General features: G+C 45.1%; 1 protein-coding gene across 1 annotated transcript in view; it reads right to left on the bottom strand.

Moving 5' to 3' along the window:
- ralgapa1 (Ral GTPase activating protein catalytic subunit alpha 1) overlaps positions 1-19,324 on the bottom strand; it is a gene marked incomplete at its 5' end in the record, with an annotated part of 190,681 nt that overhangs the window by 139,135 nt on the left and 32,222 nt on the right. Inside the window, 9 exons of the mRNA XM_083633920.1 lie at positions 302-451; positions 2,237-2,401; positions 10,857-10,947; positions 11,077-11,223; positions 12,315-12,438; positions 12,739-12,887; positions 15,278-15,349; positions 15,516-15,689; positions 17,376-17,681. Of these exons, the coding sequence (XP_083490046.1) occupies positions 302-451; positions 2,237-2,401; positions 10,857-10,947; positions 11,077-11,223; positions 12,315-12,438; positions 12,739-12,887; positions 15,278-15,349; positions 15,516-15,689; positions 17,376-17,681 (1,378 nt within the window). The remainder of the gene's footprint in view (positions 1-301; positions 452-2,236; positions 2,402-10,856; positions 10,948-11,076; positions 11,224-12,314; positions 12,439-12,738; positions 12,888-15,277; positions 15,350-15,515; positions 15,690-17,375; positions 17,682-19,324) is intronic.

Below are 19,324 nucleotides of genomic sequence, written 5' to 3'. Positions count from 1 at the left end.
CAGGTCAGCTACAGGTCAGCTACAGGTCAGCTACAGGTCAGCTACAGGTCAGCTACAGGTCAGCTACAGGTCAGCTACAGGTCAAAACAAGTGAACCGTGCACAGATTTGTTATTGATTGGCCAAGAAGAGGCTGCATCATTCCTGGGGAACAAAATGCTTACAGTTGAGTTGTTAACGACTGACTGACAGACAGGCAAGCAGGCAGACAGGCAGACAGACAGGCAGGTAGACAGACCAGGAAAAGAGTTAAAGTCTTAGGGAGGCAGGCAGACAGGTAGTGCAGAGTAGACAGTGTGTACCTGCCAGCTGGTCAGCTAGAGGGGGTAGTAAGGGGTGGTGGTGGTGGTGGAGGAGGACAGGAAGAGGCGGAGCCAGAGCAGGAGCACTCTTAGCACTGCGGATAAAGGCTGAGGACAGCAGAGAGTCCCCTGTAGAACAGCTACGCAGGGCTGGGGAGGGGGGACGAGGCGGATGACAGAAGAGGGAGAGAAACGGAAGAAGAGAGCGAGAGAGTGCGAGCATAGGAACAAAGCAAAGGAAAGGAGGGAGGGAGAGGTGATTGGAAGAAGGAAGGATGAAGTGTGCGTGGGGAAGGAAAAGAAAGATGGAGACAAAAAAGAAAGGACAGAGAGGTCAAAACAAAGACAAGAAAAGACAAAGGAGCCATAGTTCACAGGGAGAGAGGGGAAGAGGACATGTTGGACAGAGAGAAAAACAAGGAGCAGGCCAAAAAAAGTGCAACAATAGAAATCACAGAAAGATAGTTCAGGGAGAAAGACAAGGAATGTGGGAATAGAAAGGCAGAAGAGAGGAGCGCACTGGAAAGGATGGAGAGAGTGAGTGGAAAAAGAGATGGGAAAAGAGAGGAGGCAGAGAAGGTTAAAGGTAGGGAGAGTGGAGGAGTGGTTAGGTCTGGAGGAAAGACAGTGACACAGTGAGAAGCTAGTGATAGCTTAGCTAACAGTACAGCTCAAGTCTCCTCATAACAAGGCCACGATACATAAGCTGCATCAGATAGACAGTGTTGCAGGGAAACAGGGTGTCGGCAAGTTTAAGGCAAATTTAAGACTTTTTTCATGCTACTTCAAGTTTGTGTCAGCAATGGTCTTTTTAGTTGACTTTTTCAGGACTGTCATAGAGACACCCTGCCAAGCATGTTCCTTCTTGATACCATCGCTCCTTGTAGCCCACTATGAAATCCACAACAATTGTGTCACTGTCTATCTCATTGCATCAGAAGGTTAGCCATGTATCATCACCTTTACAAATACAGTAGGGCAGAACCTAATTTATTTACTAGCGCCAGTTAGTGGGAAAATCAAAAGTCATCAGTGGGGGGCCCACGGGGTGGTGAATGGGGGGAAAGGGCACTGCACTAGTTACTTCAATTTCAGTAATAACATCCCTACATCCCATAAGTACATACCATAACTACAGCCCCGATTATTTTGAAAGGTAACAGATTGACGATTTTGGGGGTGTAAAGGGAAAGTAATGTAACAAGTAATGTGATATATTACTGCTCCCCAGAAGTAATAAGAAACAACTTAAAGGGTCACTTTGCTGATTTCCAACCAGCTTTGTATCATCACAATGTCGGTAGTACATGAAAATGAACAATGTTTACCTTCCCTCCATGTTGCCTGTTCGCTTGACAGCAGAATCGACTCCAAAAGAGTCGGAGGTTGGAAGCAAGTTTCTGCAAGCGAACGTGGAGTTCTCGGTGCAGGCTGCACTAGTTACTTCACACCAACAACATCGTTTGCATGTACTACCAACATTATAGTGATACAAAGCTGATTCAACATGGGCAAAAGTGTCATTTAAGTTTTAGTTTACACTGCTGTGGAGATTAAACTGACACAAACAATGTCAGTTGACAAAGGCTTCAGATAAACAAGGTTCAACTGAGGAGGAAGAGGAGGAGTGACAGTCAGCACACAACAGGAGAACTTCCTGTTAGACAGACAGGCAGGAGGAGAGAGAAGGAAGAGAGAAGAAAGAGGAGCCATCCCCAGGACTATCCACAGGAGCATAGCTGGCTAGCTTCTCCTGCTAGCCATCCTCTCTAAACCACACACACGTTATGCACGCCAGCAACTTACAATAGACAGACAGACACAGAATGTGAATTTAACTAACTTTCAGGTCACCATTGTAAATAAGAATCTGTTCTTAATGACTTGCCTGGTTGAATAAAGGTAAAAAAAAAAAAAAGGAAGCGGGATACTGACCGACAGTCTTCTGGCGGACGATGCTCCTGGCCTTCTCGATGCCCGGGGAGCCGGCAGTGGTGGCGCTGCGCTGCCTCATGGCAGCCGCCTGGACCGGCTGGTCCCGGCTCCAGCCTTTAGAAAACGAACGATCCACAAACTGGCGCTGGCCCTCTGAGCCTATACCTGGTGTGGAAGGATGGAGAGAGAGAGAGAGAGAGAGAGAGAGAGAGAGAGAGAGAGAGAGAGATTGCAATTATTTCTAAATGCACTTTAAATTCCGGACTATAAGCCGCGGCTTTTTTCCCGTTTTTTGGCCCCTGCGGCTTATATAACGGTGCGTCTTATCTATGGATTTTTTCAGAAAAAAAAAAAAAAAAAAAAAAAAAATCTCTCTTTTTTAGCACTCTTTCTAACTATAAATCCACTTCTGTTTTAATTTCCTCTCTTGCCCTCTTTTCACCACACCGCGGACACTGTGTGCACTGTAAAAATAAACAACGGTGGTGTTGTGTTATGTTGTTTTGTTGAAATGTTGTAATACGGTAAATGGGAGCTTCCTCAAACAGCCATCTCTTCCCGACAATCCCCTCTGTGCGTGACCACTTACATATGGTAATTACGGTAAGCAAACGGCCACTCGGGCAACAACTCCCTCCCCCGACTACCAGGAGAAAATCACAAACTTCAGCGAATTCACACAAAGGAAGATCAAGGAATATTCACAACAAGACGAGCAGTAGAAGCAACACTCTCACTTACCATGGGGAAGGTACGCAGAAATTCACACGAGGCAGCTTTCAAGTTGAAAGCAGTCAATCTCGCATTAAAAGAGAGCAGCCGCCGATCAAACAGAGCAGCCGCGCGTAACCTGGGCAAAAGGGACTGTCCGTCCGGGGGAGAACTACTGAACAACTCCCTCCCGACTACCAGGAGAAAATCACAAACTTCGGCGAATTCACACAAAGGAAGATCACGGAATATTATAGGAGTGTGAAAACATCCACAATTACCAACGGGTTCCAAAACGCTGGACTGCTGCGGGATGAAGAGGATCACCGCTGCGGGGACTGCCCCCTAGTCCGATACCTCACGAGTCCGATACCTCACGAGTCCGACACCTCATGGTTTTGGGTTAGGGTCTGGGGGAGGTTAGGTTTAGGCGTGGGGGTGGGAGAGGTTAGGTTTTGGGTTAGGGTCTGGGGGATGTTAGGTTTAGGCGTGGGGGTGGGAGAGGTTAGGTTTTGGGTTAGGGTCTGGGGGAAGTTAGCCTCTTTTTTCGGACTCGTGAGGTGTCGGACTCGTGAGGTATCGGACTCGTGCCATGGCACCTGAAGGAGAGAGGAGAGTGGTTGACGAAGCCACCCTGAACCTGTTCGTTTCCGACACTGAAGATGAGGACTTTGGTGGTTTCAGTACGCAGGAAGAAGAGGAAGACGAGGATTAGTGACTTGACTTCTCTGGTTACAGGTTTGCTGCACATATAGCCTATTGTTGTGTGATTTTGTCTGGGGATTAGTGACCTGACTTTTGTTTTGTTTTGTTGAAATGTTAATAAATGGGAGCTTCCCCAAACAGCCATCGCTTTCCCGACATTCCTCTCTGTGCACGAACCCTTTCATATGGTAATTAAACATCAAAACACCCGCGGCTTATAGTCCGGTGCGGCTTATAGAAGAAAAAAATAGTCAATTTTGGTCCCGCGGCTTATACACCGGTGCGTCTTATAGTCCGGAATTTACGGTAATGTCTGCACTGCAACAAATGCATATCGCACAATAAATATCAAACTAAAGGTCCTTACACATCGGGAGCGTTTTTTCTATGCGATTAATTGGCATGTCAATAATATTTTCCGAACCTATATCAGTCAATGCAACCGTGCATACCAACTGCGAAGTTTCACTGAGCGTTATTGCGGCGTTTTATTTTTTCGGACCAAGATCGATTTTTCTGAAATTCACTTCCGACGTGTACACATCTGTTGCTGTGATAGACAGGTGGGTCAAAATTCGCATCGCAATTTCGTGCTGTATATTCGCATCGCTCTTGGTGTGTGATTTTGTAATTGTGTGTCTTTTGGAGGGTGGCTTTTTGAAAATTTGTCTCCCGGCTCCATGCAATGGTTGTGTGGGTTTCAGATCCGGCAGGAAGATAATTTGCAGGTCTTATTCGGCTGAGGTAAATATAATATAAAAAGAAATAGAGTCCGCACACTGCTCGACTTGCTCCCAGTTGATTTATTTTTAACGTTTCGGTCAACAAGGACCTTCTTCAGAAATGAAGCAGGAAATGATAGAGCACTCAAACTTATACAGTATGGGTCACACCCATCCACCAATTGGCAGAGGGGAAAAAAGTGTCATGTGAGCACAATCAACCAGACAACCAGTAAGAAAATGGAGTGCATCTTGCTTCACACAGGTAAATAAATCAATGAAGTATACAAACCCAAGACAAACAATTAAGAAAATACAATATATGACCAGTGTAGGAGATCAGATGGGGTGGAGCTGAAAAGCAGCAAAGAAACTCCTGTCACATCCTGTGTAGGAGAAACAAAGACCCCAATAGCCTACAATGGACAATGCAATACACAAATATGAAACAAAGGCAATAGTTAAGAAGAAAGAGAACAGACTATTCTCCAATGATATAATCAGTAGTAAAAGTACATTAAATATGAATATAGGTTACAAAAAGAGCACATAGGGCATACAACTCTGCTAACAGACAGGATGTAGGCAGTTCAAAAATTCACATCTGAGTTTCTACAGATATAGTCAGGGAATATTATCAGATATTTGGCCAATCTGGGAATAAATTCCTTACCAAGAAATTTCTTCACCATTGTGTTTGTAAAGGTGTCTAATAACACATATTAAAAGATTTAAATTCAACTCCCGGAGGAAAATCCGTGACAGCTGCTGAAAGTTGGGGTACCCGGAACCTTATCTGTGAAAAATTGAAAATGTTTACTTCTGTCTTAAGTAGCTTGTGAGGGGTCAAATAATGGGTTTTTGATGATTCTGAATTGATTGCAAGCATTTGTTTTGCACCAAAACCACTCCTTGGTGGAAAAATGGCTACGCCCACTTTTTATGACATATTGCTGGGTGCATCTAAATAAAAAAAAGTAGCTATATTAGTTTATTTATTTGCCATGGTGACTGCTTATTATTTACTGGTAACTGTTGTTAGTGAGTTTGGAGTGGCAGGTGCCAGATATGCTCAAGCCATTTGCAACCTTCTCCTGTGTGGAGATATTCACCACTCAGCAAAATACTGCAAGATTTTTCATCTGATATGTAAGTATTGTCTTTTACAACTGGACATATTTCATGTCACTACATACGCATATATAAATAATATTTAAGAAGTGTACTATCATAAAATTAGCTTTCTTGCTAGATAGCTAGCTAACATTAGGTAACCTGGTTACCTAGCTAACTCCCACTTGTATATACAGTAACACACCCCTAGTGCATCTGATGACGATTTTACATCAGTGCTATCTGACTGCCTCACGCTAACGTTAGCTAGCTAGCATACAGTTGTTTGTCTTGGTTTCTAGATGTTTTTTTGCAGTTACTGTATCTGACCCCCTATTTGTATCCCAAAATACAACAGATATTATGTTTTTGAGTATAACTCATTTTCGACCAAAAATGAAGTTCCTGCCCTTTTTCTTTGTATGGCATTACAGTCTAGCAGTATGGACCCAGATGTTAATCCTGCACCTCTGCTCACTTGCTTCATCTGTGATGGTCCAGAAACGCTAGCTCAGAAGCTTGCACAGGCAACTACTAACTGTTGGCATATGCAGAAGCAGTTGAAAATCCTACAATTTTGGAGCGTATGAAGGAGGCACAGAATGTCGGAAGACTGATATACCACAAAGAGTGTAAACGTCTGTCCAGGTCACCATGAAATCAACTCGTGCAGCAGAGGCAGAGAAAGAGTCACCACAGATGAAGAGACAACGCAGTTGCTCTGGGTTCAGTCTATCTACTGCGTGCACATCTACGAGTTCACGTTCCGTTCAGCTTCTGTACAAGAATGTATGCATTCTTTGCAACCAGCCTGCTCATCTCTTCCCCCAAAAGCCAGAGACTGCTAGAAAGAAATACAGAGTTCTGGACAACTTAACTGCGGATGGACTGAAGACCAGCTTGCTGAAGACATGGTCGCAAGGAGGATTGGGGCACTGAAGTCATTGGCCGTCTGGATCGGGATCAACGACTTGGTAGCAGAGGAAACCCTGTATCATTTGCGCAGCAAAGTTCTTTTTGAGACGGGTGGTCATTACTCCAAGACATGTAGGAAGGAAAACGGATGAGGAGTGAGAAGCTGTTTTCTATGAGCTCTGTGAATGGTTAGACTGGGAACTCGAGCATGGGGTGATGATGACACTTGACCAGGTCCACGAAAAGATGCAGCAGTTTGATCAGACACCAGATAAGAGCCTCTCATATCCAAAGAAGTGGCTAAAGAAGAAGCTCCTAGAAAAGTACCATGACACTCTGTATTTCACATCACAGAACAGAAGGGCAGATGTGCTCAGTTTTAAAGATAAGACCAGCAAAATCCTTAGAGAGCATCATGCTAATGTTGAGTTTGGAGATGAGAAGACTCAGATGATCAAGACTGCACTAAAGTTGATTTGCAATGACATCGCCACTATTGATCTAGATCCAAAGTCATGCCCCACTGCACACAGACTGATATCTCTAGTCAGCTGGCACTTGTTCCTGAGAGCATTCAGGTGTTCTTGAGACCAATAGTGAAGACAAATGAAAGAGTAGCCATTTGGGGGCAGAACTTTATAAAGGCCTATCGGCCTTGGTCAGGGGTATTGCCATACCAGATGGGGCTTGCCATACAACTGGATCATAGATTTGGGTCAAAGTGGATGCTCAACAAGTTACACAGGTTGGGGTACACCGAGTCTTACGCAGAGACACAAAGTTACAAATATTGCTTCCTCATTGACTGCGTTTACATGGACTTGAGTATCCCGGTTACTGTCGGGGTTTTGGAGTATCCCGTTTTTGTGCTTGCGCATGTAAACATCATATCCCGGTTTCAGAAAGCTGGATAAGCCCTTATCCCGGTTTTGAGAAAGCCGGTTATGCGAGGTGGAGTACTCCGAAAGAACACGGGATACTGTTGCATGTATACACCTTATCCTGCTTTCTGACCGCAGCAGACTTCCTGCGCAGGCGCGGCTTCAGTTCAGTTCGTCTCCAAAAGGCAGCAGACTTGCAGGCATTTCCCCCCCCCCCCCCCCCCCCTCCATTTCATGACCAAACAACGCGAAACACACCGTGAACACCCTCCAACGCGAGGGGCTACCGTACACAACACAGCTTGCGCAAAATGACCCGTTTCACTATCAGAATTTCGTCCAGTATAAAGTATAGAAGTGCCGCACGATTAGGCTACTTCCTCATCAGACCGCCGTCAGACTCCAGGCATTTTCCTCTCTAACCTCGCTGCTGTAGGTCCCGCACATACCTCGTTTTACCTGGAAATACTCACGCGCAAATGTCAGTGCAATTCGACTTAAAAGTCTCACTTCTGAAGCAATGAGGAAAGAGTTTTGCCGAGTTTTGTATTTCGGTGATGAAAGAATTAAATGCTTGGCAGCTTAGATAGGAGAAAGCATCAAAATGCTGCCCTATTCAAGTCTGTAGTATACAGACTACAGGACGAAGGTGTTGTGACTCAAATTAAAGCCAAAGCCGCGCGCTGCGTGCAAACAGGGACACTCCACCATGAAGACGGAATCCAAGGGAATCCCACGTCTTTGCCCAAAAAAGGTGAATGACGTCACGTCACACGCACCCAATATAAGCAAATAATAATAATAATAATGACCCCGGTTTGTATTGTAACGATCACAGGCGCCTGCGCAAATAGCATGCAGTGATCAGTAACCAGGATACTACTACTTATCATGTATACAGGGATATGAGTAACCTGCTTTCTCTCTCTTCCATGTAAACGCCATATCCCGAATATGATCAAAACCAGGATAAGCCTCATAACCGGGATACTCAAGTCCATGTAAACGCAGTCAATGACTGGAATGGAGTTGGCATCTCTGATGCTTCTGGCGCTCTTGGTACCATTGTTGAAGAAACTGACGATCAGATAGATGATGAGGCTGAGGTTGACATTGAACTTGAGGATCTCTCAGTTACGATAGCTGGTGAAAGAGAAATGCAGAGTGATGATCAGGTTGTCTCCATGGAGGTTGGGGATACAAGCTCAGTCTGTGCAGTCACTCAGTTTGTTGGAGACAATATAGATTTAAACATTGTTTCTATTTACGGGAACACTCCCTTTCATTCAATGGGTTTGATTAAAGTCACCTCTCTGGTGCCACCTTTGGCAGATGATCAGAACACGTGTCAACAGGGTGAAGTTGAAAGCACTCGACAAGGCTAAGATCCTGAAAGCAGCTGAAGTGAAGATTCTTCCATTCACCAACAGGAAACTGACAGGGATTAACACCATCACGTTTCTTCCCATCGCTGAGCTCTCTTCCTCCGTGACACAAGACAAACCAGAAACCTCTCTCCGGGAGACACACTCTGGACAGCAGGGTGGCTGATCAAAGCCCAAGATCCAGAATTCCAGCACTCCAACTGGAATGGCTGGATGAAGAGAATCCATGCAGATGATGCCAAGCGGAGCACACAGGTTGACTTCCTCCCAGTCAAGGTGACCCTAATGACCTCGGGATTCTCTTCACCACTCTCAAAGAGTGCATGCGGCTCTGCAGGGACACAGTCACCATAGTGACCTTCGTTCTCCCCATCTGGCTCAAGGCAGTATTTTTCTAACAAGCATTTGAGTGAGATATTGAAATAAATAAAGGTACTTTTTAATTTACATGTAAAAGTGGGCGTGGCCGTTTTTCCACCAAGGAGTGGTTTTGGTGCAAAACAAATGCTTGGGATTGATTCAGAATCATGAAAAAACCCTAGTTTGACCCCTCACAAGCTACTTAAGGCAGAATTAAACATTTTACATTTTTCACGTATACGGTTCCGGGTACCCCAACTTTCAGCAGCTGTCACAGGTTTTCCTCCGGGAGTTGAATTTAAATCTTTTTATATGTATTATTAGACACCTTTACAAAGACATTGGTGAAGAAATTTCTTGGTAAGGAATTTATTCCCAGATTTTCACAATATTACCTGACTAATAGGAATACAAGAGTAGGAATACAAGAGTAGAAATATAAAAGTGGAAATAAAGATTAAAATAAGAGTAGCTACAGGAACGGTCTGAGGTCAAATGACTCATTCAAACCCCTAGCAACTGTATCTAAAGTAGAGATCCAGTATGCTTCTCTCCTTAGGAGTAGAGCGTTGAGGTCTCCTCCTCTAGGTGGCAGTTTGACATGTTCTATGCCAATATATTTCAATGATGATATACAATGTTGAGCCTGAGAAAAGTGAAGGGCTACAGGATTTTTAAAGTCCTTAGTCCTGATGTCACTCCTATGTTCTGAAATCCTGGTCTTCAAGGCTCTGGAAGATTTGCCAATGTAGGCCAACCCACAAACACACTTAATCATATAGATGATATTGACTGTAGTACAACCTGTAGATAATACCTTTGATTTTGTAACATTTACCAGTGACTGGGTGGTTGAATGTATTGCATTTATAAGTGAAGTTACACTGGGCGCATCTACCACATTTGTAATTGCCATGTCCATGTGTGTGTGTGTGTGCGTGTGTGTGTGTGTGTGTGTGTGTGTGTGTGTGTGTGTGTGTGTGTGTGTGTGTGTGTGTGTGAGCAGAATTTTGGCCGGCCACGGCTATGCCGTTTTACGTGCGATCTGGCTGAAACTTTCAGGGGGTGTAAAGAGCACCGGACAGAGCCAGATTTTTTTATTAGGTGGTTCCCCTATTGACCTAATGATCTGATGTCATCAGTGATGATGTCATCAGTGATGTCATCCTTCCTGGTTGAGGCTATAAGTTCAGTGATGTCATCAGTGATGGTATCCATGATGATGTCAAGAGCAGGTGAGGCCGCGTAGTGGCCAAGTTGTGTATGCGACACGCAGTGGGCGAGCTGCAGGGCGGACAAGGTTGCGAGCCCACGCAGCGGGCGAGCCTAGGGATCGAGCGCGCGTAGCTAGCCTATATTAAAAGGGAGCAAGTGGGCAATGTCTGTTTCAATTTAATTTTGGCCGGCCACAGCTATGCTGTTTTACGTGTGATCGGGCTGAAACTTTCAGGGGGTGTAAATAGCACCTGTGCGGGTGACCTGACGGAGCCAGATTTTTAATTAGGTGATTGCCCTAATTACCTAATGATGTGATGTCATCAGTGATGTAATCAGTGATGATGTCATCCTTCCTGGCTGAGGCTATGTTCATCAGTGATGATGTCATCAGTGATGTCATACGTGATAATGTCATCAGTGATGTCATAGAGCAGGCGAGGCCTCGTAGCAGACGAGCTGCGGATGCGACGCACAGTAGGTGAGCTTGCAGGTCGGGCGAGCCTAGGAATCGAGCGTGCGTAGCGTGTGAGATTGCTAGTATATATATATATATAAAGGTGTCTTACGTGGGGGAAATATTCTGACGCTGTGAAGTGAGTGAGTGACCGACCTTTTCCTTTGTGCTTCTTCTGTTTCTGTTCACTGAGTTTGTCCAGAGGCAGCTCGTTCAGATCCACACTGTACAGGTTCCTGGCCAGCACCTAAACACCACACACACACACACACACAACACACACAACACACACAACACATACACCTTTAATGTCTACATGAGGAATAGGGATGCCTCGCCTGCGTGCTAATTTAATATCTACAGTGTCTTCACTTACCTTGGTGAGGGTCTCCATGGTGAGCGACCACTCAGTGACCAGCTCCTCCCAGCAGGTCAGGGAGGAGAGGACGGACAGGAGGTCATCCCACAGCTCCCTGCTGATGTAGACGTTTAGGTTCCCCTTGATCCAGGCCACTATCAGCGTCTGGATGGAGAGGGAGAGACAAGACAAGAGAAATGGAAACAGTGGAATTAAGGTCAGTCAGGATAAGATAGGGCACTCCTCTATACCTGGATGCTATCAAACCTCACCACAGTGTGCAGGAAATCAGTTTCTACAAAATCAAGTTCATTGTATTATTTTTACATGAAATAATTTTATTGTATTCTCCACAGCAGAGTGGAAGGCAGCTGACTAAGGCGGGAGCCAGAGAAGCGAGATCATCTTGAAATAAGCTGCTCGTTAATGAGATCTATACATCATCGCCATGTGTGCCTGTACAGAATCTAATTTCTCACTGGCAAAACATTGCACAAGGAAATCACAACATCTTAAGAGCTGTGGAAGTGATTATTAAGGCCCTGACACACCGGGCCGACGGTCAGCCTTTGGGCAACGTCGGTGAGCATCTGTCGCCCGACTCTTTGTGTTGTGTCCACCACCGCTGGCTCTAGACGGCGGCCTTTCCAGACGATTCCACATGTTGAAGCATGTCAGGAAGTCAGTGAGAGAAATCACTGATTGGCTGGTCGGCTGGTAGCGAATCATTGCGCGAGGAGAAGCACGCACACAATGTTCCTCTCATTCTTCAACTTAATCTCATCTGATTCGATTCCAATACATGAGCATTTTCACAGCGACATGGCCTTTGGGAAAGCCCCTTGAGCCTGTCTGTGTGATATCACCCATTTAGTGTGGTTTCTCCTTATTTTTCGCCTCTGCCTCTTACTTTCTTCTTCCACAAGAAAAAGACCAGACAAGGGCTAACAATGCCAGTGCCATTTACAACTTCTTATCAGACATTCTCCATTAGAAGTAGCTATATTCCGAAGCCGTCTGTGGTGAGCGAGAGTAGTGTGAAAATGTTGGGCAAACGCTGCTTTGTTTCATGTATGTAGTATCATAACAATGGTTTGTATATCCATCCTAGGTCTCACGCAGGTGCAAAACCTACGTTCTTTTTGGCATGTCTGGGCCTTTACACTGCAAAGGCTGTATTTACCGGTATTCATCCAAAAGATCATTCCTTCCAGTCACCCAGGCAGTGTGTAATAGCAATGGTAATAGTGGTGTACCTGGAAGATAGCTCCAGCCAGTCTGCCAGACAGTGTGTGGTTCTTCTTGCCTGGAGGCATGATGGACGGAGGTCTTTTCATCACCGACTCTGTCACCCTGAGCAGAACCAGTAAGATCTGCTCCCTGCAAACAAACACAGGCACACATCTGAGTTTCCCCAGAAACCAGCTCTCCTTCTTCGGCCACTCAAAGCAAGCAGAAGTGACAGAAGCTTCAAGACAAATGCGTGAAGCATGTGATCTGAATATGGTTAAAAAAAGGAAGATAAAAGTGATATTTTTGTTGTTGTCAGTCTCTCATTCCACGTCGCAGTTTAATTGTGTGTTCAGTTCACAGACCACTTGCTTACCAAAAAAACTGGATGAATGTGTATTTAGTAATGTATCAGGACACCTTTGCGTGTGTATTTAGCTGGTGTTTTACCATGTTTTCTGGTCCATGGTCTCGTGCATGACGAGGCTGCGGTAGATGTTGAGGACTCGTTTGCACATGTCCACGTGCTCTTCCAGAAGGATCTTGACGTCATTGGCTGGCTCCAACAGGAAGACGTTGGAGGAGTGGGTGATAAATACCTGGAGAAGAGACCCGAAGGTGGGTCGTGGGAGGATTAAAAGGGGTCCACACAAAAAAAGATGGTTTCACCAATTCTGCAAGGTAAACCAGTACAGAAATAAGAGGCAGATAATCTAAAGCCACTTCTAGACATGAACTCTGGACTATCTCTGTTGAATCAAGTCCGGGCATTCTCTGGAGTTACCCTTCCAGACAAGAGGCATTGTTGTTTCCACACATGAGGAAAATCTCCAGTGTAGAGACTAGAGGTTTCCATTAGTTTCTATATGTTTATACCAGCTCTGTGAGTATGAAGTGCTTTTGCGGGGCTGTTTGATCACAAGCAGTGTCAGTGTGTCTGCCAAGCGGGCGAGCCTGAAGTGTAGGCCGCGCTACGAGCTAACACTAACACTCGCTAAGCTAACGTAAACAACAAACAAATCCGCTAAATCATTGCCAGCTTTGTTTTAACGTAATAGACGTTTGCCCTCCTCTCGGAAGCCGTGCGGGACATGGATTGCAAATTACAATAGCTGTGATCATCTAAACCATTGGATACTCAACTTGCTTTGCCTGGGGGCCACTTTCGTGAAATGATAGAAGGCCAGGGGCCAGTTAACCCATTGATAGCTGATGCAGCATTTGTGTGTATATCCCTTTAAGACCGCGAACCGCGGATACACACACAAATGAGGGATATACTGCATAATGCTGCATCAGGTATCAATGGGTTAATAAACAATCAATATACATTTTTCTGTAGCAGATTGTAGGTTTTTGGGGTGTCAGCCGGAGTTTAGTCTGACAATGTTGTGCACACCGGATAGTTAGTTAGGTTAAGTACATACATAAGTGCCTGGGTAGCGAGCAGTGGCGGTATTTGACAATTTAGCAGCTAAATCATAGATTATTGAAAGATATTCCATATTCCAGACTGAAATGCTATAACAGAAGTGGAGTATTGGCCAGAATGACATGAACATTTGGACACTTATTCAGCGGGTATCTTGCATGTTGCGTTCAGGTGCACTGTAAAAAAGAAAAAAGAAAAACTAGAACGACCGCAACGCGGACTTATGCCTCCACCATTAGTTCATTCTTGAGTCCAAGTGGATGTTGGAGCCAAATAGGAAGAAATTGCATCAAGGCGTTTCTTTGCAGAATTGGATATTTGAGCCAAATGTGAAGAAATTTAGTCAATGTGTTACTGAGATATGGCGTTACCGAGCTTGAAAATGGCATTTGTTAGGTCACTGTGACCTTGACCTTTGACCTTTGATAACCAAAATGGAATCAGTTCATCCTTGAGCCTAAGTGAATGTTTAAGGCGAATCTGATGAAATTCCGTCCAGGCGTTCCTCAGATATCGCGTTAACAAGCTTGAAAATGGCGTTTGAGAGGTCACAGTGACCTTGACCTTTGACCTTTGACCACCAAAATCTAAACAGATCATCCTTGAGCCTAAGTGAATGTTTAAGGTGAATCTGATGAAATTCCGTCCAGGCATTCCTCAGATATCGCGTTAACAAGCTTGAAAATGGCGTTCGAGAGGTCACAGTGACCTTGACCTTTGACCTTTGACCACAAAAATCTAATCAGATCATCCTTGAGCCTAAGTGAATGTTTTAGGGCGAATCTGATGAAATTCCATCCAGGCGTTCCTCAGATATGGCGTTAACAAGCTTGAAAATGGCGTTCGAGAGGTCAAAGTGACCTTGACCTTTGACCTTTGACCACCAAAATCTAATCAGATCATCCTTGAGCCTAAGTGAATGTTTAAGGCGAATCTGATGAAATTCCGTCAAGGCGTTCCTCAGATATGGCGTTAACAAACATCCGTACGGACGGACGGACATCCGGCCGTACGTACGTACGGCCGGACAACCCGGATCCATAATGCCTTCGGCCTGGCTTCGCCGGCGGAGGCATAAAAAAGAAAAATTGCAATTCCATCGCGGGCCACACAGGGGGCGCCCACGGGCCGCATGTGGCCCTCACGGGCCACCAGTTGAGTATCGCTGATCTAAACTGTGAAAAACGGCAACATACTGCATGGCAGCAGCCATGTTTGGCCGTCGCAGCTGTGATGTCACGAGCGTGCGACAACAATAGCTCCGGTCCGAGGCAAAAATAACGCCTGATTATCGGCTGTTAATTTATTGGAAAAAGGCCATTATCGGAATAATAAATAATAACGCAAAATGGCCACATCGGCCGATAATTTATCGGTCCGATAATTATCGTGCATCCCTACATACAACCCATCCGAGTGATGTCTGGATAACTTCATACATAGAACCCATCCGAGTGATGTCTGGATAACTTCATGCATAGAACCCATCCGAGTGATGTCTGGATAACTTCATGTTGTCAACATGTTTGGAAAGGCCTTACGTTGTGTAAATCATACCTGTAGTGTAGTTTGGACTCCAGCATGAACACTGTACTCCAGCATCTCACTGTCAATCACCCTGTTCATTCCCTGAAAACAAACACACAAAAGGCAATTTAATATACTTATTTATTTCAGATCCATCCCACCCCCTCGTCCCCCCCGGTTTCTCCCCAGTTGTACTTGGTAGGAAGTGTGATGCATATTGTGAAATGTATTGAAAATGTCTCCAATATTTCAGCTGCTACCCCCTCACCTCATCCTCCTTGTCTCCGTGCTGAGAGTCCAGGCTGTTGGCTGTGGTCATGGGATAGGGGCCCTCCTCCGGCTCCTTCATGAACACCGGCTTGTCCTCCATGGAGATCCACTCCTGGTAAACACGCACCACTTTGCGCATTGCCGCCGCTTCACACATGGGAAGGAGAAAGGCCTATAGGGGCCACAGACAGACAAATATCCATTAATATACATAAGTGAGGAACAGCTGGAAGAGAAACACTGCACGTACTTGACCTCCTTTAGCTAATATTCTCATTAAAGCCCCCGTCCAGTCAGTTTTCTACCTGTGTATAATCCTGCTGTACAGTGGAAATGAAAAACTGCACGCGCCGTCATCAACTACGTCACCAGTCTAATCTTTTGCACTAAAGTTTGTCTATTGCTAAGATGTTCCACTGCAATGTCAGACCGTTGTCCAAAAAGGATAACTCTCTCAGCACGCTCTGCTGCTTCTGCGCTGCGCTTCCGCGTCCTGTGTGTTTTGGCCGAGCCTCGCTCCTACCTTCAATACGATCTTTGTCTCCCTTCCAGCCAGCCAGACCGTTAACAGTATGGCTGCCTCAACTCCGCTAAATGTTCACCCAGAAGCCACATATTGATATAAATAAAAACAACAGATATCAAAGCTGGTGGGCATATAAGCAAAAGAAATTGAAAGAGCGTAACTCGTCTCGAACTGGTTAAAAGTGACAGAACGAACTACGTTAGCAAACGTAGCTAAGCCAAGCTAACGTAATATTGTATATTATTAATATGACAAAGTACATTTATTTGCATTAATTTGATTCCCAAGCATGACACACTGGTAAGAATTATTAATATAGAATAAAAAATGCTTTGAAATGCAAAATAATGGCATTTTAAACATGTGATACAAAGATGCGATTACGTAATCGCGATTAACTATAGTTAATTGCAAGATTAATATCTATTAAGAAAATTAATCATTTGACAGCCCTATATATATACAGTATATATATACAGTATATATGTATAACAGGATATATCATGTCAAAACAGGGAAGGAAGATCCTCTCAAAATGCAATTTCATTGTGACTATGACATTTAATCTAGTCTTGAGTTGAGCCTTTCCTCTAACGAGTTTCCACACTGGCACTCGCCCTTGTTATATTACATATTAGGCATTTAGCTGATGCCCTGACCCAGATGTACAGTTAGTAAAGGGCACAAGCCAAGGGTTAGATGTTACATCGGATCCTGTGTATTAAATCATTTTTGTATGTATTAAAGTTTTGTCCGGCCGCGGCTGTGTTGTTTTTCATGCGATCAGGCTGAAACTTTCAGGGGCTGTAAAGAGCACCCGTGCAGAGATCTGAACGGAGCCAGATTTTTTAATTACGGTGATTGCCCTAATTACCTAATGATGTGATGTGATCAGTGATGTAAGTGATGATGTCATCAGTGATGTCATCCTTCCTGGCTGAGGCTTTATAAAGTTCAGTGATGTCATCAGTGATGATGTCATGTTCCAGACCAGGGGGGGCCTACCTCACAGCGGGAGTCCCCATGGGTCCGCTAGTTTTCGGAATGGAGCTGGTTTTGTTCAAGTGATTTTTAAAGTGAAAAAGAGACAATACGTTTGCCAAAAATAAAGATACATGTCGACGGAAGAATGGAAATAGTGTATTTTTCTCAATCCTTGTTTTGCTTCTCTACGCTTTTACATACACACGCCTATTGGTTACAGGGAAGCATTTCTTGCCCTTGAACACTGTATACAGTTGATTCTGTAAGACTCTGAAGACTGGCAGTGATTTTCTGAAGTGGTCTGTGTGTGTGTGTGTGTGTGTGTGTACACAGTCTATTCTCCTTCACCTGTCTGAAGATCTCTGTGATGAAGTTGACGTTGGTGCGGGTGCTGGTCAGCACTCTCCTCACCACCTCCATGTCGGTCAGCTGCTCTTCGTCCATGGAGCAGAGTGAGGAGGAGCTGGGTTCCCTCTCCGTCAGCGTGGAGGTGTTGGAGTGGCTCTGCTCGCCCTCGCCTCCTATCCCCCCCATGCCCCCACAGGGCCCCGTGGAGCCCCCGCCCACGTCCAGGTGGCTGTCGGATCGGATCCCGCCTCCGCTGCTGTCATCTGAGCTGCCCGCGGAGCGAGCCGCAAGGCCGGCTGCTGCTCGCTGGAGAAGAACACAGGTTATATAGAAAGGTAGAGTGGGAACAAAGGAATAAGACAGATAAAACACTGTTTCCTGTATACTCCAGTGTAGGGATGTCGAAAATCATAATTTTTCTTGACCGACAACCGACACTCATTAGCCGACAACTGTCGGTTAACCGAGAAGATTAAAATGCGCTATTTGACTGTCTGTGCCCCATTAAACAATTACCACAACAAATGCTTGATTTTTTTCATTAGAAAGCGTTTATTTTTTACATCTACAAGCAGAAAAAAACAAGTTGAAGCCTCCAGCCATCTAAACAAAAACATTCCTCCGATAGGCTATACTTTAGAGCTGCACGCATTGCATATTATAGGCACGTCAATTGACACGCAGCTGCCCGGTGAAGTAGTGTTTGAGCGGACGACAGCCCAGGCTGCAGGGCGCACTGACAAAGTGCGCAGCATCACTACAGTATCTTCTCCTCACTAATCCCACAGTGGTTTACCTGCTTTTGGTCTCACCCCTTATTCCTCTCTCTTCACACACGCGACGAGGGCTCTGCTCTCTCTGCCTAGCCGCTTTCACACCGGCCTTGAAAGTGTCAATGAATACAGTCTACAAACAATCCGTCTCTGTCCCGTTCTGAAACAATTTCTCCGAACTGCGATGTGTTGGACAGTAAAGACTAACTTTAATTGTTACTTTTCAATCGTCAATTAGACCGCTTCATGTCTGCATCTTTAGGACACGGTAAAAACTACTGTTTGATCAGTGCGCGCTGAACGCTGTGAGATTAGCAAGGTGTCGGGTTTCAGGCCATGCGCCTCTCTCTCTCTCTCTCTCTCTCTCTCTCTCTCTCTCTCTCTCTCTCTCTCTCTCTCTCTCTCTCTCTCTCTCTCTCTCTCTCTCTCTCTCTCTCTCTCTCTCTCTCTCTCTCTCTCTCTCTCTGCATGTGTTTAGGAGACGTGAATTTTTTTTTTTTTAACCGTTTAACTGATAGTATTAATCGGTTAATGTTCTAACGGTCGATTATCGGTTAAACGGTTATCGGTTGACATCCCTACTCCAGTGTGCCAGGTCGACTATCTAGCGAGACAGGTGAGTAATGGCGTTCTGAGCGGTGAAGGAAGCCATCATGCCTCTGTGTGTTGTGAAATCCACGCTTTCCCTTCCATGTTGCCCTTCCCACGTTTAAAAATAGACAGAGAGCGACCATGCAAGGCTTGCAAGCAGCGGTGGAGTGAGCTTGAGAATGAATGAGAGAGAGGGAGCGGCCGTGGCTGTGAAATGAATTAAAAGCGATTTTATTTTATTTATTTATTTTATTTCCCCCCCCCGATTTTTTATCCTCCATTAGTGCTAATTTTAATTTATTTCTCCTGGTTGCTGCTCCACCCTCTGCTGATCTGGGGAGAGCCGAAACTGGCTCCATGCTTCCTCCGAGACATGGGCAGTAGCCAGCCGCTTCTTTTCACCTGACAGTGGGAGGATCACGCTATTCCAACGAGTTCCCCTCCCTCCGAACAGGCGCCCCTAATGACCAGAGGAAGCACCACATCAGCAACCAGGATATTGCATGTTTTGGTGAGGGGTTTCCTATATGAAGGAAACCCCCAGGGTTTGTTAAAAGCTATTTTCTGATTATTTCACAGCTGTTA

Source organism: Poromitra crassiceps (genome assembly GCF_964638095.1).
Source record: "Poromitra crassiceps genome assembly, chromosome: 3".
NCBI classification, from domain to species: Eukaryota; Metazoa; Chordata; class Actinopteri; order Beryciformes; family Melamphaidae; genus Poromitra; species Poromitra crassiceps.
This window is presented reverse-complemented; position numbering and strand designations above follow the sequence as displayed.